The sequence below is a fragment of the Bubalus kerabau genome, chromosome 4 (assembly GCF_029407905.1).
Source record: "Bubalus kerabau isolate K-KA32 ecotype Philippines breed swamp buffalo chromosome 4, PCC_UOA_SB_1v2, whole genome shotgun sequence".
NCBI lineage: Eukaryota > Metazoa > Chordata > Mammalia > Artiodactyla > Bovidae > Bubalus > Bubalus kerabau.
Window position 1 is genome coordinate 44,085,655 of NC_073627.1, and position 27,696 is coordinate 44,113,350.

Consider the following 27,696-nt stretch of genomic DNA (forward strand, 5'->3'; position numbering starts at 1 on the left):
AGATGTGGCCCCTGCCTCTTGGAGCTTAGAATCTAGTGTGGAGCGGTTTGTTGTTTCAAATGTCTGAAGAACAAAGAAATGCAGTCTCTAGACTCAGTCATGCCACAAGTAACTCGACTCGCAGTCACAAGTTTACAACTGCAGCCCCTGGACAGATGAGTTCACCCATTACCTTAATTCTCAGGCCTCCAAGCTCCCTTTTATTTAAACAAACTATTCCTCCTTGCACATTATACTTAAGAAACTATCTGCCAAGTTTTTCCTGAAAACCATCTCCTGCTCCTTAGAGAACACAGCTGTGTGTATGCATGCCAGCGCTGTTAAGAGTGCGTGGTACCTGTTTGCATGTCAGGATTTTGTTTTGGCGGGGGTGGAGAGCACATCCATTTATTTCACTCATATTCCATCCCTAGTCTCATCCCACAGTATGGACACATGAGCGCTGAATCCATGGTGCAACTAAACAGGAAACCGCTGGAATCTGAGGTCTGACCCTGGCTGCACCCACCCGTCTAGCTTTGCCTCCACCACTCTCCTCCTCCCCCGATGGGCCTTGTGAACTCCTTAAGGGCAGAAACATTGTTCTGCTCGGTATTTCCAAAGCTACCTGCACTGCTGGGCATGCTGTGAGTGCCAAACAACAGGTGCTAAATTGTACTGGCTTTCTCCTTTCTCCTGGCAAGTCACCTGGCCAGAAATAATACCCTTACCCATGCCTCCCTAGCTGTCCCCACCCACTCAGCCATCATAATCACTTCTATTCAGTAATGAAGCCTCTTTACTTATTTCTCCCACCTGTCAGAATCATTCCAGAGACAAATTTCCTCCTGAAGATTAGAGGACAGATTTTACACTCTTCCTGCTTCTCTTCAGAAATGGAGGGGTGGAGGACTTCCCTAGTGGGCCAGCAGCTAAGACTGCACTCCCAAAGCAGGAGCCCCAGGTCCAATCCCTGCTCAGGGAACTAGATCCCACGTGTTGCAGTTAAGAAGACCCGGTGCAGCCAAATAAATTTTATATATATATATATATATTTTTTTAAATATATATATATATAAAGGAGGGGTCTGGTGGGGTACAAGGAGGTAGGGAGATAGACAGCTAATGAATAATAAGTGAATCCTGACAGCCCTGAACTGATGGTGCCACCCTGCATGCACTGTGTCACCTCTTTGACCTCCATGGGAAGAAATGGAAAGAATCCTAGAAGCTGAGGGATTACCTGGTGGCTCAGCCTGTAAAGAATCCGCCTGCAACGCGGGAGACCTGGGTTCGATCCCTGGGTTGAGAAGATCCTAGAAGCTGAGGGCTGAAATAAGAGGATAAGGAACTGATGGACTTGTTCACAGAGGGCAAAAAATCCAGGACTAGACTCATTGTCAGACACAGCAGCATTCAGGGGCCCACCCCTCTCCAGGTGGGAAGGATTGCTACATACTGACACCCAGAGAGCCCATCCGTCTGCTAAGCCCCTTCCTGCAAGTCTTCTGCAACAGAGCCCAGCACAGAGTACAGGTACACGCGAAGACGGTCATTCATGCACACACTGACAGAATACAGATGCATGCACACACCTGGAGGGGCTCGAAGCCCACAAACTCACACACCTACAAGGTGTTCACACGGGCGCGCTCACACAGGATCCAGAGTCACGCACACAACCTAAAGGACGATCACAGGATCCATGGGCACATCACATACCAAAAAGACTAGCACCTTCACTAGAGGTGCGTGTACATACCTAGAGGGCGCTCCCAGGCGCAAACGCACATAGGCACCTAGGTTTTCACACCAGCGCACACCCCGAGGACGCAGACGCACGCCTAGGGGGCGCTCCCAGGGCCCACGCACACACGCACGCACACACATCCCTGCCCTGTCTCCCGCCCGCCTCCGCCTCCGCCTTCGCCAAGCCGAAGAGCGCCAGGCGCCCTTCCAGGCCTGTGCGGGGAGAGCCCGCAGCCCCCCGGGCGGCGATCCAGGCGGCTCCCGGCCTGGGCGGGAGCCCGGAGGTGCGGCCGGCATGGAGGCGCTGCTGCTGGGCGTGGGGCTGCTGCTGGGCGCCTACGTGCTTGTCTACTACAACCTGGTGAAGGCCCCGCCGTGCCGCGGCCTCGCCAGCCTGCGGGGCCGCACGGCCGTGGTCACGGGTGAGTGCTGGCGGGCGGGCAGGGGGCGGGGAGCCGGGACGGTGGGGCGGGGGCCCGACGCCTCAGCTCGGCTCCGCCCACCCTCCTCAGGCGCTAACAGCGGCATCGGGAAGATGACGGCGCTGGAGCTGGCGCGCCGAGGAGCGCGCGTGGTGCTGGCCTGCCGGAGCCGGGAGCGCGGAGAAGCGGCTGCGTTCGACCTCCGCCAGGTGAGGGAGGGCGGGACTTTGGAGGGCGGGGCCTGGCGGGGGAGGGCGGGGCCTGGCGGGAGGGTGAACAGAGGACGGCGGCACAGAGGACACAGACAGAAAAGAGCCGGGTAGCTGGAGACATGGGGGCGGGGGTATCCAGTCCCTTAAAGGCCAATGCAGCCCGGTTCTCCAAATGGAGAAGAGGGTGCACAGGTGCTCTGGTCACACAGCGAAGGGACACCAGATCTGAAGGAAGTAATTGCTGTTCTAAGACATTTAAGAATCAGTGGAAGTTACTCTAATGAAAGTTGGAAAGAGAACAGCAGAGGGAACAGCATATGCAGAGGCCCTGAGGCAAGATAAATGGTCTGATCTGAGAAACTGATGTAAAGGTTTAATGAGGCCGGAGCACGGAGTATGGGGAGAAGAGGCAAAAGGAAGGGGCTGAACTCTCTGAGCCAGGGCCAGGTTCAAAGGGCCCTTATAGACCCTACTGAGGAGATCAGATTTCATAGAATGGACAGAGATCCGATGAAGTGTCCTCAGCAGGGACTGGACTGTCAGAATAACCTTTGGGAATGAACCCCTAAGTGGCTGTGTGGCACCTGGTTTGTAGTGGGTAACAGTGGGTTGGAGGAGACCAGTGAGTAGTCCGTTGTAGATTTTAGAGTAAACAATAATGGGCAGAGGGTATGATAATATTAATAATAGCAAGTACCAAAAAAAAAAAAAAAGCAAGTGCCTACAGAGTGGTGACTACATGCCAGGCAGTGTTCTAAAGATTTTACATATATTAACTCATTTAATCCTCACAATAATTCTATCAGTAATATTATTATTTCCATTTTACAGAGAACTAAGGCTCAGAAAGATTAAGTATCTTGCCCAAGGTATCACTCTAGTAATAAGCAAAGTCAAGATTTGCATCCGGCATCCACACACTTATCCACTACATTCTAATGCCTGGGGAAGATCTTAGTAGAAGAAGTTAGTAGAAGGAGCTGAACTCTCAGAATTTGGTGCCTGGGGAGAAGGAAGAAGAGAAGGGTGCGTATGACAGGCCACTTCTTGCCACTCCACAGGAGAGTGGGAACAATGAAGTCATCTTCATGGCCTTGGACTTGGCCAGTCTGGCCTCCGTGAGGGCCTTTGCCACTGCCTTCCTGAGCTCTGAGCCACGGCTGGACATCCTCATCCACAATGCCGGTGAGGGCAGCCGACCTGCGGAGGGGTGGGAGGGTGCCAGGGGCAGCTGACCCTTCCAGGCAGGCTTGGCCGAGGGACTGGTAAACATGTGGGAAGGATGCCCCCTACCACCATCTCACCTGGGGGACGCTGAGGCCTCCGAGAATCCCTCTGGAGCAGTTGCTCACACCTAGCCCCTACCCCAGGGATCAGTTCCTGCGGCCGGACCCGGGAGCCCTTTAACCTGCTGTTGCGTGTGAACCATATCGGCCCCTTCCTGCTGACACATCTGCTGCTGCCCCGGCTCAAGACGAGCGCCCCCAGCCGTGTGGTGGTGGTCTCCTCTGCCGCCCACCGCAGAGGCCACCTTGACTTCACGCGCCTGGACCACCCAGTGGTGGGCTGGCGGCAGGAGCTGCGGGCATATGCCGATAGTAAGCTGGCCAACGTGTTGTTCGCCAGGGAGCTTGCCACTCAGCTTGAGGGCACTGGCGTCACCTGCTATGCAGCCCACCCAGGTGAGGCTCTCTGGCTGCTCTGCTTCATTCTTATTCCCCCTCTCCCATCCTCGCCCCTTCCCCTGCTCCCCCAGCCTCTCACTGACCCACAGAATCTCAGAGCAGGAAGGAAGCCTGGTCCAGGGAGAGGCCCGTTTCTTGCTGATCTTGAAGCCAGGCTCTCCTTGTCTGAGCTTGTCTCACACCACAAGCTCAGATGCTGACGGCTGGGTAAGGCATGGCAATGAGGAAGGCCTAGGTTCTTACCCCAAGGAGCCATCTGCATGACTGAACTGATGATGTTAGCTAATAATTACTCATTCAGGAAGCATTTACTGAGTACCTACTATGTTCCAGGCATTAATCTAGACACAGGGAATGTAGCAGTGAGCAAAACAAAGACCTCATCCTTGTAGAGTTTACTTTCTACTTTATAGAAGGAGACAGCTAATAAATATATACAATGACAGGTGGTGTTTAAAGTGCTGCAGGGAAAGATAAGACAGGGAAAGGGGACTAAGAAATGACAGAGTTGGCAAAAGAAAAAGAAAAAAGAAATGACAGGGGATGCTATGTTTATCTATGGCAGTCAAGGAAGATGTAACTGAAAAGGTGACATTTGAGTAGAAGCTTGAAGGAAATGAATGACCTATGAGGCATTCTAGGGAGAAGAGTAAAAGAACAAAGTAAATACCAAGTGCAAAGGTCCTGAGGCAGAAGTGCCTGGTGTGTTTAAGCAAGAACAGAGAGCCTGCTGTGGCTGGAACAGAGTGAGGAAGGGAATGTGGCAAGAGATGAGGTTTAGAGATAGGCTGGATCATCCAGGGTCTAGGGGTCCACTGGAAGCATTCTTACAGTCTGAATGATTTTACTAATTAGTAAGACCCATCCCTGAGGTGTTGGAGAAGATTCTTGAGAGTCCCTTGGACTGCAAGGAGATCCAACCAGTCCATCCTAAAGGAAATCAGTCCTGAATGTACATTGGAAGGACTGATGTTGAAGCTGAAACTCCAATACTCTAGCCACCTGATGCGAAGAATTGACTCACTGGAAAAGACCCTGGTGCTGGGAAAGATTGAAGGCAGGAGGATAAGGGGACGACAGAGGATGAGATGGTTGGATGGCATCACTGACTCAATGGACATGAGTTTGAGTAAACTCCCAGAGTTGGTGATGGACAGGGAGGCCTGGCGTGCTGCAGTCCATGGGGTCGCAAAGAGTCAGACACGACTGAGTGACTGAACTGAACTGAAGACCCATCCCTGCCTTAGGGAACAAGTTGCTGGATAACAAGATCTGCCTGACCCATAATACTATACTAAATATTAGACAATCATTACCTAAGGCTCATTAAAATTATAATAGTGATAATAATAATTATAGCTAGCCATTATTAGACTCCATATCTCTAATATCCAAAGCAGTGGCTGGTCTATTGTAGGTGTTCATAAATGTTTGCTGGTTAAACAAAGGAACAGGAGGACTTTACTGGCAGTCCAATGGTTAGGACTCCACATGTTTCCAATGCAGGGGATGAGGGTTTGATTCCTGGTTTGGGGAACTAAGATCCCACATGCCACTGGGGGAGGCCAAAAGATAAACAAAACACAAAGGAACAGGAAAAAAACAGATGAGCTAGAAAAAAAGATGGAGAGAGACAGATTGTTCCAGGCTAGTTTCTTGCCTGAAGAATCCCATGGGAGAAGTCCATAGGGTCGAAAAGAGTCGAACATGACTGAAGTGACTGAGCGGTCAGGGACACAGCATGAGCAATATCTGGAAGATGAGGATGTGTAAGGAGCTTGGATGGACAAGAAGTGGCTTGCTGTTAGAAACGAGTGAGGTCAGCTTATCAGGTCCCTAAGTACTACCTGGTTAATACGACCTTGGCTTCCCTGGGACCGGACTCTTTTTCCCACTCCTTTGTAGCCCTGTGCTTGCCTCTTACCCTAGACCCTCAACCACTGTCGTCTTCCCTGCTGCTTCATTTCTTCCTGTCCACAGGGCCAGTGAACTCGGAGCTCTTCCTGCGCCACGTTCCTGGATGGCTCCGCCCACTTTTGCGCCCCCTGGCTTGGCTGGTGCTCCGGGCACCGCGAGGGGGTGCCCAGACACCCCTGTACTGCGCTCTGCAGGAAGGCATTGAGCCCCTCAGCGGGAGGTACTTCGCCAACTGCCACGTGGAGGAAGTGCCCCCAGCCGCCAGAGACGACCGAGCAGCTCACCGGCTGTGGGAGGCCAGCAGGAAGCTAGCAGGGCTTGGGCCTGGGGAGGATGCCGATTCTGATGAAGATTCCCAGACTGAGGACCCGGGGACTCCATCCTCTCCGAGCAGCCCCCACCCCAAGGAGCCCATGGTTTCCGAACTCTACCCCAGCCCCCAGAGTTCAACAGACAGATCTACGGTCACTCGCCGAATTCCGGTTAAAGCTGAACTTGAGCCTCAGGCTTGCTAACCGCCCCCTCCCCGCGCCCCCCCCCCCGCCCCCCCACACACACACAGACCGGGAAGCTTTCCAGGGCACCTGGTGGGCCTTTAAAACCTTAGCTGTGTGCCGGGCCATGCACTGGGCAAGGACAGAGTTGCCATTTTTGCCTCCATGGTTACTTTCTGGGGTTTTCAAGGTATGTCCTGGACAGCTCGTTTCCTAGTGGAAGGAAATAAAGGGTGATTACTTCTCCCTGAGAGGAACGGTAACCCCAGATTGAGAGGTAGGACGTAGTGTATCTGCTGCAGCTTCTCAGGAATTTGAATTTCGTATTTCCAGGCCCTACCCTCAGGCATACAGATCAGCCCCGGAATAGGGCCTGGGAATTTGTAATCGGATGCACTGCCAACACTGAGGATTATTCAGCTGGGCCCTTTTCGACCCTGTAGCTAAGTAGTTTCATTATCCCCTTTTTGCATTAGCAGCCAGGTGAGGGACTCGGCCAGATAAGGGACTCGCCCAAGGTCTCCCAGCTAGTAAGCGCAGGGGCTGAAATTGGAACCCCCAACGGGCTGGCTCCAGGGCCGACCGCTCTAAGGTGGGAGTTGGGAGGTGGAAGGTGAGAAAGGGCAGGACGGTGGTTATTCAGGCGCCCAGTGGGAGTCGAAGGTACGCGATGTCTACCCCGTGCAATAAAGCGTGTTGACTCTACGGGTAGCGCGCCGACCGCCTAGCAGGCCGCGCCGGCCCCGCCCTCCGCCGCCACACTTCCGGCGGCGCTGCGGCCGCGGAGGGGTGCTGGCGGGCGGCCGCTGGGGGTGGCCCGACAGGCAGGGCGAGGCCGGCTGTGCGGGCGGGCCGGAGGCTGCTGTCCAGGTCTCCGCGACCTCCGGGGGGCCCCTCCGTCCCGCAGGCGCCATGGGCAATTGTCACACGGTGGGGCCCAACGAGGCGCTGGTGGTTTCAGGTGAGGGGGCCCCGAAGGAGGTGGATCTGGAACAACCGGCGCCGGGAGGGTGTTTGGGGCGGGGGCTGTGCCTGGGAGGGCAGGAGAGGGGCCAGGCCGAGGAAGGGCTCTGAGGGTTGGGCACTGAGGGTTGGGCAGGGGCGGGGGCAATGCCGGGGGTGGGGCCTGAGCTTACGGTAGCTCCAGAGACCCCTTCCAGGAGGGACCCCCACTCTCCGTGCTCCGCGCCCTAGGGCACCGGCCAGGCGCTCCCCCAACCTCCGTGCTCTGCGTGTTTGCCCGTGTTTATTCCCTCCTTTCCTTTCTCCTCCTCCTCCTTTGGGCAGGGTCTCCCCTGTGGCCTAGAGGATCCCGAGCCGAAGCCTTGGGGTTCCGGGAACACAGTCTGGCTGGATGCCAGCGCCCGGAACGAGGGGTGGGTGGGTCGCAGGTGCCTGTCTGGGGAGGGGCGGTGGACCTGGATCCTTGGGTTCTGGGCACAGATCCGTTAATTCCGAGCAGGCTGAGGCTTGCCGGGCTTTACTGGCACTGCCCGCCCGGGAGACGCGGGTGCGGCCTCTACAGGTTGAGAAACCTGGCTCTGGGCTGTGTTGCTCTGGTTGCAAAATGCTGCAGACTCCAGAATTTCTGTTGCGCTTAGGCGGGATGGGGGCTCCGCAATGTTGGGGTAGGGAAAGAGATCGTGCCATAAGGCTGCTATTTAAATTGTGTATTTGGGTGTCTTGGGAAGTGGCAGAAGCCTTTCAAGCCACCAGTTTGTGCAGCCAATGGCGCGGGTGCTGGGGAGAAGCCCTTGTTTTCCCGACAGCGTGAAGGCCTGTAGCTGCAGGAAACGCTCATATCCTACTTGCCACTGTCAGTATGGATTCTCCACCTGTGCACAGAGTTCTTAGGGCCAGCTGCAGAACTGAGCAGAAGAGGGTGGGCCGGACCAGGGCTTGTTGCCACCCACTTTGAGACCTGGGATGAATCCATTGGGAACTTTCATGGACTTTGTTTCAGTTTGAATCTTAAAGTCAGTCTCTGCCCTGGGACAGGAAATTGTCAGTCTCTCTGACTAGGACCCTACTGTGGGGAAATTAAGATCCTTCACTTCCCTGGGACTTCCCTGGCAGTCCAGTGGTTTGGACTCTTTGGTTTCACTGCTGGGGCCTGGGGCTTGATCCCTGGTCGGGAAACTAAGATCCCGCAAGCCCTGTGGCACAGCCAAAAAAAAAAAATCTTTCACTTCCCTGAAAACCAGAGAAGATAGCCTTGGGGTCACCAGGGAGACCCCCAGAGAGCACTGACCAAACTTGCGCCTCTCTCAGACTTGGGCCAGTCTCCCAGCCTCTACTCCTAAAAGTTTTTAGAAACCTGAATCTACATCACACTTGTTTTTTTCTTGTGGGATTTCTCTCTAGAAGCCCAGACTCTGGGCCAAGGAGAAAGAGCTCCAGTTTTGTCTTTGTGGCGATCCTGAAACTGAGGGGCAAAAAGAACCCCTAAGACGGGCTGCTCTGTGCCTCCCAAGTTGCCAGGGTACTCTAGCCAGAGGCCAAGGCAGTGCTAACTTCGAAGCCATTTTAGGGGTGTGGAGAGGAGGCCACACTGAGAATTAAGAGAGCTGAAGTCAAGGGAGGGTGGAAGAGGAGAGAGAGATGATGCCCAGCAGAGTAGTACCTTGGGATGTGAGATGATCAAACTGCACCGTGGCTCTCGCTGGCGTGTGGACTTCCAGTCCTGTTCCCTACACCCCATTAATTGGACCTGCATCTAAGTCCAGGTGGCTTCCATGGTGGCTCAGCTGGTTAAGAATCTTCCTGCTGTGTGGGAGACCTGGGTTCGATCCCTGGGTTGGAAAGATCCCCTGGAGAAGGGAATGGCTACTCACTCCAGGATTCTGACCTGGAGAACTCCATGGACTATATAGTCCATGGGATCGCAAAGATGACTGAGCGACTTTCACTTTCCCTTCTAAGTCCAGGGCCATCTCACGCAGCCCACTTTCAGAAGGAGGATATTGATATGTATCATGATCATCTTTTCCACTTGAAAAGTCTGGAGGTTTTTCTTGTCTATCCTGCCTCCTTCATTCTGTAATGCACAATTTTTTTTCTCTGTTTCTACTTTGGGGGAATCCAAACACCATATACCTTTCTCTTATCTCTACAGTAGGTCAGAAATTCTTAACCTGGAGTTTGTGGATAGAATTTAGAGGTCTTTGTATTTGATAAGAGGAAAGTAGTACATTTTTATTTACACTTACTTTAACTGAAAGTTTAGACTTCCCTGGTGGCTCAGACGGTAAAGCGTCTGCCTGCAACGTGGGAGACCCGGGTTCAATCTCTGGGTCGGGAAGATCCCCTGGAGAAGGAAATGGCAACCCACTCCAGTGTTCTTGCCTGGAGAATCCCATGGATGGAGGAGCCTGGTAGGCTATAGTCCATGGGGTCGCAAAGAGTTGGACATGACTGAGCGACTTCACTTTCACTTTAACTGAAAGTTAGTGCTTCCTACGATTATTAATGTCGGCAACAATCCATGATAGAATTAGCAGATATTTTCCTACCATACTGCCTTTGTTGCAGGTATGGTAAAAATCATTTATGCTCATTGCTACTTTGAAATTAAGCCAGTTATTAATCTACCACAAGATCTTATTATTTAATAACATTATACATGTTACTATGTATCACATAGCACATATATATAACTTTAAATATTTGTTTCTTATGTATCTTATTTTATGCATTTATGAATATTCAGGCTTTGCCAGACTACTAAGGGGGGATTTTGGCTCAAAAAATCCCCCTTGTGGGACTTCCCTCGTGGTCCAGTGGCTAAGACTCAGTGTTTCCAACGCAGAGGGCCCAGGTTCAATCCCTGGTCAGAGAACTAGGTCCCACATGCTGCAACTAAGAGTTCACAGTTCACATGCTGCAACGAAAGATCCTGCATGCTGAAACTAAGACCTGGTGCAGCCAAATAAATTGATAAAATGTTTAAAAAAAAAAAAAAATCCCCCTTGTATGAGAGTTCCCTGATGGTCCAGTAGTTAGGATTCAGCACATTCACTGCCCAGTTCAGTCCTGGTTGGGAAACTGAAATCCCATAAGCCCTGCAGCGTGACCAAAAAAAAAAAAAAAAAAAATCTGCCTTGTAGAGTAGAGTTGTAGGTCTTCTTGACTAGTAGGAATGAAAGAGTGAAGAGGGGCAGGAAGAAAGGGAGTGTTCCTGAGGGGGCAGACGGGCGCTTGTGTTGGGGGAGGGCTACGAGTGAGGCGGAATTTATGACAGGATATTTTGTGACTCTTCAGCTTGGTTGAGGACAGAGCAAAGGAAAGTACGTTGGGTTAGAAGAAGTGAGATAAAATTAGGAGGATTGTCTCCAAGTCTAGAGACAGTAAGAACTGGGGAGGTCAAAGAAGGGTCACCTAAGAGTCCTCTCTTGGGAGTGGTCCCCAGGGTGACCAGGAAGCTGGGAGGAAGATCCCTTCCAGGGGAGGAGGCTGCTGGGGGTGGGGCAGCCAGGCAGCCCCAGCTTCCTGTTGCTACCCCTGGGAACCTGGCCATGTTACCCTTGGCCGAGGCCCAGCCTGAGCTGTGGCAGCCTGCCCCAAGGTCAAAGAATAAGTTAAAGGTAAAAAAAAAAAAAAATGGCCACCCCTCCAATATTCTTGCCTGGAGAATTCCATGGACAGGGGAGCCTGACAGTCCACGGGGTCACACAGAGTCAGAAACAACTGAGTGACTAATGCTTCACTTTTCACTTCAAAGCGTAGATTCCCACCCTTGGCTCCCTCGCCTCCATCCCACCCTGCCACCACTACACTACACCACTACACGTCTCCTCTCCCTGCACCCTGAGAAGTGCCCTGGGTTGGTTGGAGAAAGCTGTGCCACTGTGCCCCAGCTCCCACCAGGCCAGAAGAAGTGGAACAAGCTGTGGTTTTTGATCCTTTTCCAGTTTCACTGGATCCTGAGATGGTTTTAGTTTCAAGTTGACTGCTGGTCCTCAGAGGCTCCTCTTACCCCATCCCCAGGACACAGCAGCCTGCAGTGGCTTACCTTGAGCAGCAGTCCTGTGAACAGGTGTTTCCAGAGACCTGCAACCTGTTCCTGACCCTGTTCACACTGCAGGGATGCTCCCGGCTCCCTGGACCTCAGGCTCAGCTGCTTGTACACCATGCACAGGGCAGACCCAGGAGACAGGGTGGGCTGCCCGGTGGGCAGTATCATTTGCCAGCTGTCTATCTTGGCAGTCCCACACTTGTGGGATCTTTGTTCCTTTGTTGTTCAGTCACTAAATTGTGTCCGACTCCTTCCAACCCCGTGGACTGCAGCACGCCAGGCTTCCCTGCCCTTAACTATTGGAAATTCATATCCATCGAGTCGGTGATGCCAGCCAACCATCTCATCTTCTGTCGCCCCCCTTGTCCTCCTGCCCTCATTCCCAGCATCAGGGTCTTTTCCAGTGAGTCGGCTGTTCGCGTCAGGTGGTCCCTCCAGCTATCTAAAACTTCTCTCCAGTTCATGATTCTATTGCCTGACCACCAACCCAAACCCTGGCTCTAGGCCTACACTGTCTAATATGATAGCCGTGAGCCACAGGTTAATTTAAGTTAATTAAAATTCATTTTCTCGGTTATACCAGCCAGATTTCCAGTGCTCAGTAGCACATGTCCCGAGTGGCTGCTTTGTTGCACAGCACAGCTGGGGAACATTTCAATCCCAGAAGAACGTTCTCTTGGATAAGACTACTCTAGAAGTTATCCCCCGACGTTAGCCACTGTGTGTGGCCTGGGTCACTGCAAGAGGCTGCTTCTCCCCAGCCTCCCTGACCCAGGTATCTTTCTCCTTGGGCAAAGTGGGGTTTCTAAAATGCAAATACAAGTGTGGCTTCTTAGCTTAAATGACTTCCCCATCACTCAGGTACATACACACAACACCCCTGCTTGGCCCAATCCCTACAATACTCTGCAGTCTGCCCGCTGCCCGGCTTTGTCCTCTGAGGACAGTGTCTCATGAGGGCTCAGAGACACTAACCCAGCTACACAAAACTACCCCTGACCTTTGACCTTGGGAGGCACCCACTCTAGCCTTTCCTGAAAACCCAAGTTTATGAATGCGGAAACAATGACGCCCACTGGCTTTTTCCTCCCTGTTACATGTTACATTTCCTTTGAATCATCTGTTTCTGCCAGGGAACAGCCCTTCTTCCTTTTACTAAGTTTTCATGAACTTGTTGATTAATTTCGGCATCAGCAGGAGGGTTCACAACAAGAATTTCAAGAACTGATTTTTCTCATTTCTGTATAGAGATTGTGCAGAGCTCCTCCAGGAAGTGAATCTGGGTGGTGGCCAGATTCAAACGGGCTATTTAGTTGATACATAGTTTCCAGGAGTCATTTCCTTTTTAGGCCTTTTCCCTTTCACTTTTCCATTTGGTACCATGAGTTGGCTTCTGTTTTGAGGTCTTGCCATCTTCCCCATCCACTCCCATTCACTCTGAACCCCTGGGAACCAGCCTCACTGAGAGGTCTGCTGAGCATGCCACCCCCACCCCCATCCCGCCCCTTGGTTCGTAGACTCCCTTGTATTAGCCTTCCACCTGCATCCCCTCTGGGACTGATCCCATCCTGGTAACAGGCCAGTTGCATGGTACAACCATCAGCTCAGGAAAAGGTCACTCCTCCGAGTCCCACCGCTTTTCAGAAAGGAGCTGTACCTTCATCTCTGTTTCCCAGCACAGAAAAGTACTTGTTTGCTGAACGGATGGTTGAATCAAAGATGGATGTGTCCCTGTTCACTCTTGCCCACTGACTTTGTTCTCTGAAAGCACATACATTCTGAACCACTCATTGGCTCCCCTCATTTCTATGCAAATTGCCTGTCTACCAAACTAGATCCCAAGACCTTAAGGGCCTGTCTCCCATTTATCTGTAACCTCCACACCTGGTGCCCAGTGGTGGGCGTTGTCACGTGTCAGAACAGGCGAAGGCCCAGCGTTGCTGATGGAGGCGTTGGAGGGTAGACATACCCAAGGACTAACTGACCAGCCATGGTTTGCTTTGCTCTCCAGGGGGCTGTTGTGGTTCCGACTATAAACAGTATGTGTTTGGCGGCTGGGCCTGGGCTTGGTGGTGTATCTCCGACACTCAGAGGTAAGGGCCTGGGGGCTGGCAATCGGGCATCCTGGTGGGCAGGGGAGAAGAGGGTCTCCTTAACCCCCTTCATGCCACTTGAGCTAGAGCATCTACCACTTGCTGCATTCCACTCTAGTTGGGGGGACCTCCTAAGAGGCAGGTGGAGTGGGTTACATGGGGAGGCAGGAGGGCTGTCTGTGAGCAGCTCTTCCTTGGTGGCTGTGCTTTTTTTCCAGTGAAAGCATCACTTCTGCCCCAGGCAATTCAGGCAGAACCCTAACGCCCTGATTCTAGCTCAGAATTATTCACGAACCCTTAATAACACACCTGTTTGGAGTGGTCCTAGGAAGGAGGAAAGGCTTGAAGAGACCCCTGCCCTGTGCAGATCCTGGGACAATGCAGGCAGGGGCTAAATGGCAGAGGATGGTTATAGTCTGAAGGGGCACTGTGTATTAAAGCAAGGGATACGGATCTAAGGAATTGGCACCGGGGCTGGGCAAGATGGGTCTGGACCTCCTCCATCAGTCTGGAGAGACTCAGAAGGGGAAAGGAGATTTCAGCTCAGGCTCTACCTGCTGGCTTTCCCAGAGCCCGGGGCAAGGCTAGACTTGGGCCCAAGCCTCTTCTGTCCCCCTCACTGCCCACCCAGGAAGAGATGAGGCTGGCCGGCCACCTCTCCACCAGCAACCCCTTCCTGATTATGGGAGATCAGGGGAGGGGCCCAGATTCTTCCAGGCCAGGAACCAGGCGACACAGGCAGCAGAGCTATGAAAGCGCAGGCCCATTGGCAGGGGTGGCGGTCCTGTGAAGGGGAAGCAGTGGAGATTCCAGTGGAAATCCCCCTGTATCCCAGGTGGCAGAGAGACGCCCCATGGCGGCAGGGAGTCTGAGGGTGTTGGCTGAAGTCAGGGGCATGGGAAGCATGTCACAACGATTTAACTTATCTCTCCTAACCCCCTCCACTGCCCATCTCTCCCCGCTCTTAGCCCTGCCTCAGTTGAGGGATCTTGGGAAACTCTTCTGGCCCAAGGTCAAAAGTGTTCAGAAAGCAATTAGTAGTGGTCACAAGATCCTCTCAGGATCCTAAGATTCCTGAGGGGGCCAGCTGGCCTGACAGGAGCCATGGGTTCCCTCTCCAGAGACACTGTCACCTCCCACCCCACACCCGCCACACAGTCCTGGGACAGCAGAGTGTCTCGTCCAAACTCCTCGACGTACAGCCGGGCCTAGAGAGTATCCGCTTGCCCCGAGACCTGTCCTGCCAGGCGTCCACTGACACCCCAGAGGCCCTTTCTGCACACCGTGGTTGGTCCCCTCCCGCTTCCTGCTCCCGGGAGCAGAGCCCCAAGACAGCAGGGCCCAGCTTCTCTGACGTCAGGTTTGAAGGTGAGGGGTGGGGGCTTATGCCTCATCCTCGGGGCGGCTCTCCCACACCCTGGCTCAGCATCTCCTTCTGGGCCCACAGGCAGGGCCCACTCTTAGGTTCCTGGGGCAGCCCCTTCCCTGTCCCCTGGTCTGCTGCAGGGGCGTCTCCCCCAGCGGGGACCCTTGTTTCCCCGAGACCGGCAGGTGCTTCCTAGGTCAGAGTGGAGGTCTAGGTTTCTAATCCAGCCTTCCATTTGAGGTCCTTTCCACAGCCATCCTCCATGTCACCTGCCTTCAGTGTCAGCTGTTCTTCTCCAGACTCAGTGAGGTCTCTCCTGCTGTCCTTTGCTGCCATGCCCTGTCCTGTCCTGAGGCCCCGATGGGGGCAGCTGTCTCTCCCTGACCTGAGCGGTTCCTCCACTTCTGGCATCTGAGCTGCAGCCTCCCTCCTCCCCACTTCCTCCCCCTCCCCCCTCCTTTTCTCTCCCCCCTCTTTCCAGTCTCCCTCCCCTCCCCCTTCCTCCTCCTCCCCACTCTCCCCCTTTCCTATCTCCTTCCCTCTCTCCTCCCCTCCCTCCCTCTCTTTCCTGTCTCCCTCCCTTCTCTCCATCCCCTCCTTCCTCTTCCCCCCCACCCTCCCATCTTTCCTGTCTCCCTCCCTCCTCCCTCTCCCCCTCCCCCACCCTCCCTCTTTCCTGTCTCCCTCCCTCCTCCCCATCCTCTCCTCCCTCTCCCCCCTCCCCTTCCCCTCCTCCCCCCACCCTTTCTCCCTCTTTCCTGTCTCCCTCCCTCCTCCCCACTTCCTCCCCCTCCCCCCTCCCCCTCCTCCCCCTCCTTTTCTCTCCCCCCTCTTTCCAGTCTACCTCCCCTCCCCCTTCCTCCTCCTCCCCACCCTCCCCCTTTCCTGTCTCCTTCCCTCTCTCCTCCCCTCCCTCCCCCTCTTTCCTGTCTCCCTCCCTCCTCCCCATCCCCTCCTCCTTCTACCCCCTCCCCTCCTCCTCCTCCCCCCACCCTCCCCCTTTCCTGTCTCCTTCCCTCTCTCCTCCCCTCCCTCCCCCTCTTTCCTGTCTCCCTCCCTCCTCTCCATCCCCTCCTCCCTCTTCCCCCCCACCTCCCCCTCTTTCCTGTCTCCCTCCCTCCTCCCCCTCCCCACCTTCCCTCCCCTCCTCCCCCTCCCTCCCTCTGTCCTCCCCTCCCCCATCCTCCCCCTCTTTCCTGTCTCCCTCTCCTTCCCCAAAGAGAGCTTGATGGGTGCCTGTCTGAGCTGGGTCTGCTGTCCTCTCAGCCTGAGGGTGCTGTTAGGGAGGGGCTGGAAGGCAGTCAACCTGTGTACATGCGCATGGCTGGAGAGTGGGGGGACCCACATTGCCTCCTGCTCCCCGTCCCCCCACTACACTTGCTTCTGCTCCTTCACCTCAGCCTCTGCCCTCCCTCCCTCTGGTTTAAGGAAACCTTCTGCGCTGTCCACAGGCTGGCCTCTGCCTGGTCCAGCACCCAGCACACACGGGCACACACCCTGCCCCAGGGAGGCCCAGGTAGCTTCCACGCACCTTTTCTTTGCCATGACTCTGCCCGTGCCCAACTCTGGAAGTGAGTGACTCCCAGTTGTCCCTGTGAATATTGGCAGGGGTGCACACACTTCTCCCCTTCCCAGCCTTCCTTGACACATCCCACCACCGCAAATCAGAAAATCCAAAAATTGCTTTAGACTCTTCTGGCCCTAAATTGCCTTCTTAGGGATAAGTAGTACAGGCCTTGAGGGTTTGTGCCCTGAGCAGGATTCGGTATTTGCTGTGGCTCATGAACCCTCCAGAGTGGCCTCCCCCACCCCCACCCCAGTTTCTGGAAACACAGGCTTGCCTCCATCTGGAGCATGGAGCTCAGGCTGCCAGCCAGACTGTGCCAGGAATCTCCTGGGAAAGTGAGGCGGTGGGTAGCTCTGGTGCCCTGCGCACAGGCAACCTCCCAACCTCAGGTCATGGGCCCAGGGCATCAGCAGGCTTTACCTCCAGCCCAGCAGCTTCTTGCTGGAAAGGTGTGGGGGCTGGAGAAGAGACCCAGAGGCCTCAGGCCAGCGCAGGGGTGTCTCTGGTCCCCTAAGGCCCAGCCGAGCTGGCAGTGGGAGATGGGAGCTGAAGTTTTGAGAGCGACCCCACCCCCACCCCCCAGGCCTCAGGCATCCGGTGCTTGTCTGGTAACCACTGTGTGTGTTTGCTGTGTCCCCTCCTTCCCTTCCTGTCCCTACCTCTCCCTCCCTCCCCCCCGGCTGCTCCTCAGACTGTCTCTGGAGGTTATGACCATCCTGTGTCGCTGTGAGAATATTGAGACGTCGGAGGGGGTCCCGCTATTCGTAACAGGGGTTGCACAGGTAATAACCCGCCTGCTTCCTCCTCTGTGTCTAACCTCCTCTCTTCCCACCCTGTGGGGGCCTGGCAGACTCCAGATGGACTCCCTTTTCCTGAGAGCGCACCTCCCTGCCCTCTGCTCCCACCACCACTGCTCTGGGTGGCCGCGTGGAGCCTCTAGGGTCCCCCACTCCCTTGTCCCAGCTCATGGGGGGCTGCGAGTGGGGAGAGAGAGTGAGGGCTTCTGGGAGCTCTGCCCAAGTCTGTCAGGGGGTGTCTTTGGACGCCAAGCCTACATTGAGAGTAAGCTGAGGCGGGAGAAGACACAGGCCCTTTTGTGACAGAGGTGGGCTATCCAGGTCGGGAGGGGTCTATCCTAAAGACTCCTGCAGGAGTCCTAGTCCTCAGGCATCACAGAGCTCTGTGTCCTGCGCCTTCTCCAGGCCAACACCCTCCTCCCTGCTGCACCAGAAGAACCGGTCCCCTGGGGAGTTATGTTCATCTCACCCCTTGACTGCTTCCAACCTCCTTGACAGGCCTGAGCAAAAAGAGCCAAGGCCATTCCCTGCCCCTGATTCTCTTTCGAGAGGCCTTTGAGCAGCTCTCTTTGTCACCAGACTTCAGCTTCCCCATCTGCGAAAGGGGGAGAATCAAGCCCTCTCTGAGCCTTGTAGGAATATTAGAAAGGCAAGTAAAGCAATGTGAAGGTGCTCGCTTTGGGATTTTCAGAAAAGAAGTGCTCGAGGAACGCCATCTGTATCACAGACTTGATCTCACCTGGGAAAGCAAGCGACCTGCTGTCTCCCTCCTCACCGCCAAACAGCCCTAGAGATGAAACCCTTTCCTGAGCCAGGGCATTTAGCAGCGCAGGTTCCCATCCTCATTGGTCCATTTGCCAGCTCCCCGCTGAGCGTCTTGTCAGCTCCAGGCACAGCGGAGGCAGCGAGGCAGCGATGGACACGAGAAAGCCCCTGCCCCTCAGAGCCTGCATGCTGGCGGGTCCCCAGGCCAGAAGAGACCTACATGTCACCTTACTCATCCTCCACCCTCCCATGAAATTGTCCTTCAGCTTCTCAGGCAAAACCCAGCACCCCCACACCCTGCCTCACCCAACCTCGTATCCTTAATGGGGAAGAAGACTGTCCCTATCACACCCACCACTCATCACTATGGAAGGGCAGACTTCAGGGCAGAGAAGAAGCCCAGAGCCCCTTTGTGTGGGATATGTAGGGGCCAAGCCTCCCTCGACACCCCACCTAGCAGCCTCGTCTCCCTCCAAGCCCACACTCCACTTGAAATAGCTAATACCCAGGTCCCTTTTCAACTGGGTGATGTGAACCCTTGAAGACTCAGGGCATCTGGGCAGAACCTTCCTTGGCCCCGAAGCTCTAGCATGCCCCAGCCTTTTCCTACACTGGCCGCATCTGGCCCCAACCCCAGAGAGCAGGCTTCCACCCTTGGCCTGGTGCCAGGTAGAGGGACCCGGCAGGGCTCCCCTGGTGGGGTGGGGCAAACACAGGATCACCTCCATCTTGACCCAGCAGTGGGCATACTCCCAGCATGCTAGGTACGAGGCAGCTTTCTCAGCAGCCTCCAGGGCACTCTGGGGTGCTGAGCATGCCCAGGGAACAGGCAAAGGCCTCTGGGGGATGGTCAGATGGTACCCACAAATATAGCCTGGAGGACCAGCACTTACGTGCTGTTCCAGGACACACATGGCCACGCCAAGACTCTTGCCCACACTACCCCCAGCCCCCCGGCCCAGACCACCCCTGACAGCTCCTACTTCCTCTCCCGCTCTTCCAGCCAGGCTGATGTGAGCAGAGGACACATGTGCACATGGGAGGCACACGACACTCCTTTCACTGAGCCATCTGCACCCTGGCCCTGCCTTCCCACCCCTCTCCTCCTCACACACTTCCAGCTCCGACTCCTTGGAGAGCCCACCCTCTCTGTCTCCTGCAGCAGGACCCCCCTGGCCCGTCCCAGCCGGCACAGTGAGATGTCAAAGTCTTTCCCCACACCCCAGGCCCTGGGCCCCCAGACCCATGGCCCCTGTTTTGCATTTCTTGGCAGGATTTCCCTAGAGATTATGACGTTGCAGCCCCGCTGTGAGGACGTAGAGACGGCCGAGGGGGTAGCTTTAACTGTGACGGGTGTCGCCCAGGTATAGTAACTCAGCAGCCCCGCGCATGTCCGTTGAGCTGCCTCGTTCCCACGCTGGGGTTTGGGGTGGGAACGAGGAGAGGCCGGCAGCCAGGGGCAGTCTCTCCAGCGGCCCCGCCCACGCCCGCCCCCCTTCCCAGAGAGGGTCGTCGCCACTGGAACTTGCACTCAGCCTCTCGGCCACCCAGCAGGACTAACAAGACACCCCTTCTCTCCCCAGAGGGCCAGCGGAGGACAGAAGCAGTGCCGGGGCTCCTGTGTCACTAACCCCTCCCCGTTCTTTGCAGGCGTCAGAAATGCCAAGCCCCAGAACCCGGGCCTCCCCTGACCCCTGGGTAGGGGGCTGCAGGGTGGGGACCAGAGGGCGAGGCCACATGAGGCCAGGGAGCTCTGGGCTCTGGAGTCAGAGCTGCGTTATATTCCCAGCCCGGTGACTGGGCGAGGGGCTTCCTGCTCTCCAGAGGTCCTCACAGGGCAGGTTCAGCCATCTCAAAGGCCCCTGGTGCAGGAGTGGTTGACTTGGTGCCTTGGGAAAGAAAGAAGAGGATGCCTTCCCCTGGTGATGGACCACAGACCTGTCTCCTGCTCTCTCCTGGCTCTCTTTCCTAGTCTGTCTGTCTGCACCCCTATTGCTCATTCTCCTTTTTGCAGAGACCTGCAGGCTGAGGGGCCTAGAGTGGACTGGAGGGGTTGGTGGTGGGGAGGAACCCAGAATGTCCAGAAGAGAGGCCCTGGCAGAGCCTGGGGCTGCCAGTGAAAGTGAAATTTCTCAATATGAGTTCTTTGTGTTTTCTCCCTGCTGGAGGCCTCAGCAGACCCCACCCCCTCCCACCACCACCCCCTTCCCCCTGAGGCCTCCAGGTCCTAAAAAGGAGGGGAGGGGTACCAACTGCCACCATCCTCCTGGGTCTGGGGCCTCCGTCTGCCTGCCTCCAGCCTGGCTCAGACTTCTCTGTGACTACCGGCAGGTGAAGATCATGACCGAGAAGGAGCTCCTGGCTGTGGCCTGTGAGCAGTTCCTGGGCAAGAGCGTGCAAGACATCAAGAACGTCGTCCTGCAGACACTGGAGGGACACCTGCGCTCCATCCTCGGTGAGGCCCTGCCTGGCCCAGGGACCCCTCTTCCTCTGCCACCTGCGAGGAGCCACACAGCATTCCTGAGCCAAGGCCAGGGAGGGGACAGGGGGCCTTGGACAGGCGGGCCTGTCAGTCCCACTGAGAGGCTTCTAGCAGAAAAGCTGACAGGTTTTCCATCATGTATTTCCTTTCAAAACATCAGGAGACTCGAGTGAAGAAGAGAGCATAGAGATGGGGCTGAGTGACTGACTGTCAGTTAGGTCAGGCACTTAGTGCTGCTTGGGGCACTTTTCCTCATCCTGCCCAGACCCTGCAGGAGGAGACTCAGTGTTAGAAGAAACCCACCAGGGACTTCCCCGGGTGGTCCAGTGGCCAAGACTGCGCTCCCGAGGCAGGGAGCCCAGATTCGATCCCTGGTCAGGGAACTAGATCCCACATGCCATGAACTTAAGAGTTCACATGCTGCCGCTAAGATCCCACATGCTACAGGGAAGACCCAGCACAGCCAGATAGAAAGAAACCTAGAAAGACCCAGCACAGACCACGCGACCCCTGTCTACACTCAGACCTCTCCCTGGCTGGCTCCTCCCTTTCCCAAGCTGGCTGGGCCTCTGGGGAGCCAGCACACGATCCTTCTGCCCCCAGGGACCCTGACAGTGGAGCAGATTTATCAGGACCGGGACCAGTTTGCCAAGCTGGTGCGGGAGGTGGCAGCCCCTGATGTCGGCCGCATGGGCATCGAGATTCTCAGCTTCACCATCAAGGTGCAGTGTGGCGGGAAGGCTGTGGCCCCCGTGTCCTTTCATGCGTGGTGTGGGAGCTTGGCAGGAGGGGCCCCTTTATGCCTCTGACTATTCCCAGGGACGACTTCCCCTTCCCTCCCCAGGACGTGTATGACAAAGTGGACTATCTGAGCTCCCTGGGCAAGACACAGACTGCTGTGGTCCAGAGAGATGCCGACATCGGAGTAGCCGAGGCCGAACGGGACGCAGGCATCCGGGTATGTGGGCTTGCCTTCCCAGCCTCGAGGATGAGGGAGCGCAGAGGTGGTGGAAACCCCGGTTACTCAGGGGGACCCTCAGCACCTGTCCCTCCTGCTCCCAGGAAGCCGAGTGCAAGAAGGAGATGTTGGACGTGAAGTTCATGGCTGACACCAAGATCGCTGACTCCAAGCGAGCCTTCGAGCTGCAGAAGTCGGCCTTCAGCGAGGAGGTCAACATCAAGGTGAGAAGCTGCTGGGCGTCCCGGGGTTGGGGCTCAAAGCCCAGGATTGTGGCGGCCAGCCGCTGACATGCTGACCACCCTCCCCCGCCACAGACGGCTGAGGCCCAGCTGGCTTATGAGCTGCAAGGGGCGCGTGAGCAGCAGAAGATCCGTCAGGAAGAGATTGAGATCGAGGTCGTGCAGCGCAAGAAGCAGATTGCCGTGGAGGCGCAGGAGATTCTGCGCACCGACAAGGAACTCATCGCCACCGTGCGCTGCCCCGCCGAGGCCGAGGCCCACCGCATACAGCAGATCGCAGAGGGCGAGAAGTAGGTGCCGCTGGGGGCCCCCGCTTTAGTCTGGCTCCTCTGCCACCTGGGCACCCCCCCCACTCCTGGCCAAGCTTGGAGGCCCCCACGCCTGCTTCCTCACTGGGAAGTAGGGTTAACCCGCCTGCCCCATGGGATTGCTGTTAGGAAGACTGAATTAGGTGCTAGAGGTTTAAGGGCCTGATGTGGTGCTTGGCACAGAGGGCACCCAGGTAGGTCCCCTCTCCAATCTGGCCTCTTGGAGCCAGTGCCCTCTTCCAGGCCAGAGCCAGAAGGCCAGGGCACTGCCCTCATGGGTCCCTCACCCCTGACACCTGCCAAAGTTGGGGGCTCGAGGGTTCGCTGGCCCCCAGGCAAGGCTTAAGGGACCCCTGGCACTTCCCACTGACCCTGCCCGCCCAAACTCCCCCAGGGTGAAGCAGGTCCTCCTGGCTCAGGCAGAAGCAGAGAAGATCCGCAAAATCGGGGAGGCAGAGGCGGCAGTCATTGAGGCAAGGGGCAAGGCAGAGGCTGAGCGGATGAAACTCAAGGCCGAGGCCTACCAGAAATATGGAGACGCAGCCAAGATGGCCTTGGTGTTGGACGCCCTGCCCCGGGTAAGGCTCCCACCCAAGGCTGGGACTGGCTGGGCAAGTGCCGGACTTCTCTGGGCCTTGTCAGTGACACAGCAGCAGGATGGCTGGGAGGGTCAAATGGGGAAGTACTCAGCGGTATGGGGAAGAACTCTGCAACAGGCCTAGGCTCATCCCTAACCCAGGGGACCATCTGACCTTTATTGCAAATAAGGGCCACCCAGGCTGCGTTGGGATGGGGTGAGGTGGAAATGAGGGAGAGATGCTGGATGGGGCAGGTAGATGGAGTCCGAGTGGCAACCAGCTCTCCTCTCACCCTGCCTCCTAGATTGCTGCCAAAATTGCCGCCCCACTGACCAAAGTCGATGAGATTGTGGTCCTCAGTGGGGACAACAGCAAGGTGACATCAGAAGTGAACCGACTGCTGGCCGAGCTGCCCGCCTCTGTGCATGCCCTGACGGGCGTGGACTTGTCTAAGGTGGGTGTCTCGCTGTCTGCGGTGGGTTGCCCAGGCAGAGTGGTGGGGGCCCTGAAGCCAAGGCCTCATGGCATCTCCCATCCTTGCAGATACCGCTGATCAAGAAGGCCACCGGTGCACAGGTGTGAGGTCTCATCGGCCCACACCCTTCAGCAGCTACCGCCCCCACCTTCAGCACCCGTTTTAATACCACAGGGACAACGGGAACGTCACTGACTCTGGTGCCTTATTCTGTAGGGACCAGAAGTGCTGCGTGTTCAGGCCTCTGGCTGTCTTCCTTTCTCCTCTGTCTCTGTCTGTCTCCCCCTCTTCTCCTCCATCCCACAGCCTCACTTTCACTGCCACGACTGTCTGGTTTGTCTCTTGCACCCTTATCTCCTGTACGTCTCTTCCTTTGTCTGTCTTTTTCTCTCCCTCTCTCCTCTCACCCTCTACACACATCATGTAGTTTAAATTGAAGATGTTTATTACAATCACTGTCTTGTCTGTCTGTGGGGGTGGCCCTGCTGCTCCCAAGAATCCTGGTGCCTTGAAGTTTTCTGTGCTTCTGTCCATCGCCGCCCCCCCCCCCACCCTATGGCCCCAGCCAGAGCTTCAGCATGGGTGCAGGGATTCTGGGGATGACGGCCACCCTGTCCTCTCCTGGCCTGGTCTTCCCAGCCCAAAACCTGCCCCCAGGAAGTCCCCAGCCTCACCCACTCCAGCCCTTCTGGGCCCAAGTAGCTGTGGCTGCAGGCCCAGGGCCATCGCCCTCTGCCAACCCCTGCCCAGCCCCAGGCCTGCTCTCGTACCTCACCTCTCTCTCCTGCGCCCACGGGCACAGAGGCGAGGCCTCCTGTGTAGAGCAGCTCCCTCTGTTTACTACTGCCTTAGGAGGCCCCTGCTCGTGCTCAGGGAATCCCCTTCCCTGGAGTGGGGCTTGGTCCCAACTCTGCTAAGCCTTTCTGGGATCAGGATCCAGCCCTTCTGGGGAATAGAAAATGTACAGACCCCCTTCCTACCAGGGCTGTGCTGCCCTGAGTATCAGGCCGGGCCCTTCCAGTGGTCAGAGCTGTGCCAGCCCTGTACAGAATCGAGTGCCGTAGGCTGGCCGGAATCCTTCCCTGCTCGTGCCGGCTTGCTTCCTGGCCAGAAATGATCAGGCTCCAGCTGTGGGGAAGCAGCCCGGTCCTCTGTCTCCTTGCTTCAGAGGAGGCAGAAGAGCCCAGGGCCCCAGCATCCCTGCAGGGACGCTGCGGGTATCCTGTGGTCCTGGTCCCCCACCCCTCGCCCTGCCCCAGCCTGTGTTCCTGCATGTGGATGCTGCATGTCCGGTCTGGGGCTTGGATGCTGCACTGCCCCACTGCCTGTCCCTTCTGGTAAAATAAAGATCTGGTTATGCCCACGCCCTGTACTGTGTCTTTTGTGAGGAGAGAGACTGAACCCGCCCACACATCCCTTCAGCCTAAAGGCTACACATTGCCTGTTCTTCCCCACCCTCGACACTGGGGGGCAGCAGCACCCTGGCCTTGCCCTCAGCTTCCTGGAACAGGGCAGCCATTGCCCAGGTGCTGAAGCCAGATCTGAGCCTTGGGAGACCCGGCTCCACTGCAGACACAAGATGTAAGGGGCTGCCAGGTTCACTGCCCCTCTTGCTCATTTTGAGCCCCACTCGGTGCAACCAAAAAAAAAAAAAAAAAAAAAAAGGGAGTATTGCAATGATACCAATTCTCTAAAATTGGTCTATAAATTCAGTATAATCCCAATCAAAATCCCAAGAAATTTTTCATCGACAGAGTAATTCTGAAGTTATGGGGAAATGCCAAAGGAATAAGAATAATCAAGACAAGCTTGAAAAAGAGTGAAGTGAGAGGATTCAAACTTAGACGGCAAGACATTAAAAAAAAGTGAAAATGTTAGTTGCTCAGTGGTGTCCAACTGTTTGTGACCCCACAGACTGTAGCCGCCAGACTCCTCTGTGGGATTGTCCATGGCAACTGGAGTGGGCTGCCATTTCCTTTTTTAGTAATTAAGACTGTGTGATACTGGCACAAAGTACACCAATGATTACATTGAGAAGAACAGAAAATCCAGTAATAGACCCACACTTATTTTATGACTAAAATGACAATGCAGAGCTGTGGGGAAAGGACTGTCTTTTTGATAAAAGATCCTGGAGATCTGGGGGAGAAATGATTCTTGACCTTAAACCTCACCTTGTACACAAAATCAGTTCCAGATGGATTGTAGATCTAAATGTGAAAAGTAAAATGGTAAAACATATAGAAAATAACAGAATATTGTCATGACCTTAGGATAATCAAAAAAATTTTAAAACAATGCAGAAATCAATAAATATAATAAAAGAAGGAGCTCCCCAATGGGAATTGGCACTCTTCATTGCAGTGGCCTGGGTTCAATCCCTAGTCAGGGAACTAAGATCCTACAAGTCATAGGGTGCAGCCAAAAATAAAAACAAGAATATCTGTTTATTAAAAGATATACTAATCTCCAAGGAATTATGCATAGCAAAAAAAAAAATATGTACTACATGTGAAAGTAGAAGTGTTAGTTATTAAGTTGTGTCTGACTCTTGGTGACCCCATAGACTGTAACCTGCCAAGTTCCTCTGTCCAGAGAATTATCTAGGCAAGAATACTGGAGTGGGCAGCCATTCCCTTCTCCAGGGATTCTTCCTGACCCAGGGATCAAACCTGGGGTCTCCTCCGTTGCAGGCAGATTCTTTACTGTCTGAGCCACCAGGGAAGTCCATATGTACTACATACATGATTCCAACTATTAATATAAAGCCTTTATTTTTAATTGTGGTAAAGTACACATAACAAAATTTATCATCTTCACCAATTTTAAGCTTTCATTTCAGTGGCATTAAGCATATTTACATTATTATGTAACCGTCACTGCCATCCATCTTCCAGAACATTTTGCATTTTGTAAAACTGAACCTCTATCCCTGTTCAGCATTAACTCCCCATCCCTCTCTGTCCCCCGCCCCTGGCAAACACCAACCTACTTTCTGTTTCTATGGATTTGACTACAGAGCTCACAGAAGTGAGATCTTGGAACAGTTGCCCTTTCGTGACTGGCTTCTTTTACTTAGCATAATATTCTCAAGGCTGAACAACATCCCATTGTATGTATACACCACATTTTGCTTATGCATTCATCTGTCGATAAGCACTTGGATTGTTTCCATGTTTTAGCTATTGTTTGGGGTTTTGTTTTTTTTCCCTGACCAGGGATTGAACTCTTGGCCTCTGCAGTAAAAGCGCTGAGTCTTAACCACCGGACAGCCAAGGAATTTTCTGTAATTTTTTGAGGCAGTGTACTCTTTTCCACAGAAGTTGCTTCTTTTTACATACCCATCACCTACCAACAGTGTAAAAGTGTTCAAATTTCTACCCATTCTCACCAACATTTGTTCTTTTCTTTCTTCTTTTTTTTTTTTTTTTTGTTTTTTGGTAGTAGCCATCCTAATGTGTGTAAGGTATATATAGCATTTTTGAAATGAAAAAATTTTAGAAATGGATTAGTGGCTGCCAGTGGTAGGGACAGGGGTTGGTGTGATTATAAACATTAGGAATCCTTGTACTAGAAGTGTTCAGTAACTTTATCGTAGTGGCTACACGTACACACGGTAAAATTGTGTACAACTTAATACACGCATGTAAGTGAGCACAAGCAAAACAGGAAATCTGAATAAAATGGGTAAACTCTATCAAGGTCAACATCCTGTGATACTTGGCTGTGGTTATGATATTATTCTGCAGTTTTGTGAGACATCGCCAGCGGAGAAGCTGGGTAAAGTGTGAAAGGGATCTCTCTATTATTTCTTACAACTGCATATGAATCTACACTTGTCTCATAAAAATTTCAGTTTATAAACACACATGCACACACACATACGCACACACAAGGACCCATTGAGAGCATGAGAAGGCAAACCTTAGAATAAGGGGGAAAGATATTTATAACCCATATACCTGGGTGGAAAACTAGCACCCAGAATATATTTTGCATACAAAGAAAGAAAAAGACAACCCCTCAGAAAAAAGAGAAATGATGGCTCAAGCACTATACAGAATGGCCGATAGGCAAACACGTGTGGCAAAGATAGAGGCAACAATATTTTCCATTCTACACTTCCTCTTACAGTGTAACTTTAATAGTCCTTCCAATCAGAGGTGGAGCCTCTGCTCCCTTCCCTGGAAACTGAGTGGCCTTTTGTGACTATTTAGGTCAATAGAATAAGGCAGAAGTGACCCTATGGGACTTCCAAGACTAGCTCATAAAAGACAATATCTCTTCCACTTTATTTGATGGAATATTCTATCTTTAAGCCTTCAGCCACTCTGTAAGCAGTCTGTGCTGTGAGGAAGCTCCAGCAGGCAGACCTCATGGATACACCCTGAGCTACATGAAGAGAGACGGCTATTCCATCAGCCCCCAGCTCCTCCAGTCCCCACCTGACCTCATCTGCCAGAGAAACCCCAAGCTAGTTCTTCCCAGCAGACCTCCTGAAATCCTGACCTCCAAAGCTATGCAAGGTAGGAAAAGGATTGTTGGCTTTTGTTCATTTGTTTTTCTTCTTTTAAGAGCTTTAATCTTTTATTT

The 27,696-nt window shown here is 54.2% G+C and overlaps 2 protein-coding genes across 5 annotated transcripts; both read left to right on the plus strand.

Annotated features, from left to right (window-relative positions):
• The first annotated feature begins 1,888 nt into the window (after window positions 1-1,888).
• On the plus strand, window positions 1,889-6,479 carry DHRS13 (dehydrogenase/reductase 13). The gene is made up of 5 exons (XM_055580114.1): window positions 1,889-2,150; window positions 2,241-2,359; window positions 3,424-3,547; window positions 3,733-4,044; window positions 6,028-6,479. Exons 1-5 carry the CDS (start codon window positions 2,024-2,026, stop codon window positions 6,477-6,479), a joined length of 1,134 nt encoding a protein of 377 aa, XP_055436089.1. The 5' UTR covers window positions 1,889-2,023.
• A 743-nt stretch (window positions 6,480-7,222) lies between these two features.
• Window positions 7,223-24,466, plus strand: FLOT2 (flotillin 2). Of its 4 annotated transcripts, none has more exons than XM_055577105.1 (11): window positions 7,223-7,419; window positions 13,484-13,565; window positions 17,190-17,280; window positions 20,392-20,515; window positions 21,146-21,264; window positions 21,387-21,500; window positions 21,605-21,724; window positions 21,818-22,032; window positions 22,445-22,628; window positions 22,933-23,082; window positions 23,172-24,466. In XM_055577105.1, the coding sequence occupies exons 1-11, from the start codon at window positions 7,371-7,373 to the stop codon at window positions 23,208-23,210; spliced, it is 1,287 nt and encodes a 428-aa protein (XP_055433080.1). In that variant the 5' UTR covers window positions 7,223-7,370; the 3' UTR covers window positions 23,211-24,466. The 4 variants fall into 4 exon arrangements, with proteins under 4 accessions (XP_055433080.1, XP_055433079.1, XP_055433083.1 ...); XM_055577104.1 differs by lacking the exon at window positions 17,190-17,280 and adding an exon at window positions 19,334-19,424 and having other exon boundaries at window positions 7,224-7,419; XM_055577108.1 differs by lacking the exons at window positions 13,484-13,565; window positions 17,190-17,280 and adding an exon at window positions 19,334-19,424 and having other exon boundaries at window positions 7,300-7,419.
• Window positions 24,467-27,696: the final 3,230 nt, after the last annotated feature.

Excerpts from the sequence above, each read along its gene's own strand:
- DHRS13 (XM_055580114.1), top strand. The coding sequence starts at position 2,024 with ATGGAGGCGCTGCTGCTGGGCGTGGGGCTGCTGCTGGGCGCCTACGTG. Across the intron at positions 3,548-3,732 it reads CATCCTCATCCACAATGCCG|GGATCAGTTCCTGCGGCCGG; the intron begins GTGAGGGCAGCC and ends CCCCTACCCCAG. Across the intron at positions 4,045-6,027 it reads CTGCTATGCAGCCCACCCAG|GGCCAGTGAACTCGGAGCTC; the intron begins GTGAGGCTCTCT and ends TCCTGTCCACAG.
- FLOT2 (XM_055577105.1), top strand. The coding sequence starts at position 7,371 with ATGGGCAATTGTCACACGGTGGGGCCCAACGAGGCGCTGGTGGTTTCA. Across the intron at positions 22,033-22,444 it reads CAGATCGCAGAGGGCGAGAA|GGTGAAGCAGGTCCTCCTGG; the intron begins GTAGGTGCCGCT and ends AAACTCCCCCAG. Across the intron at positions 23,083-23,171 it reads CGGGCGTGGACTTGTCTAAG|ATACCGCTGATCAAGAAGGC; the intron begins GTGGGTGTCTCG and ends CCATCCTTGCAG.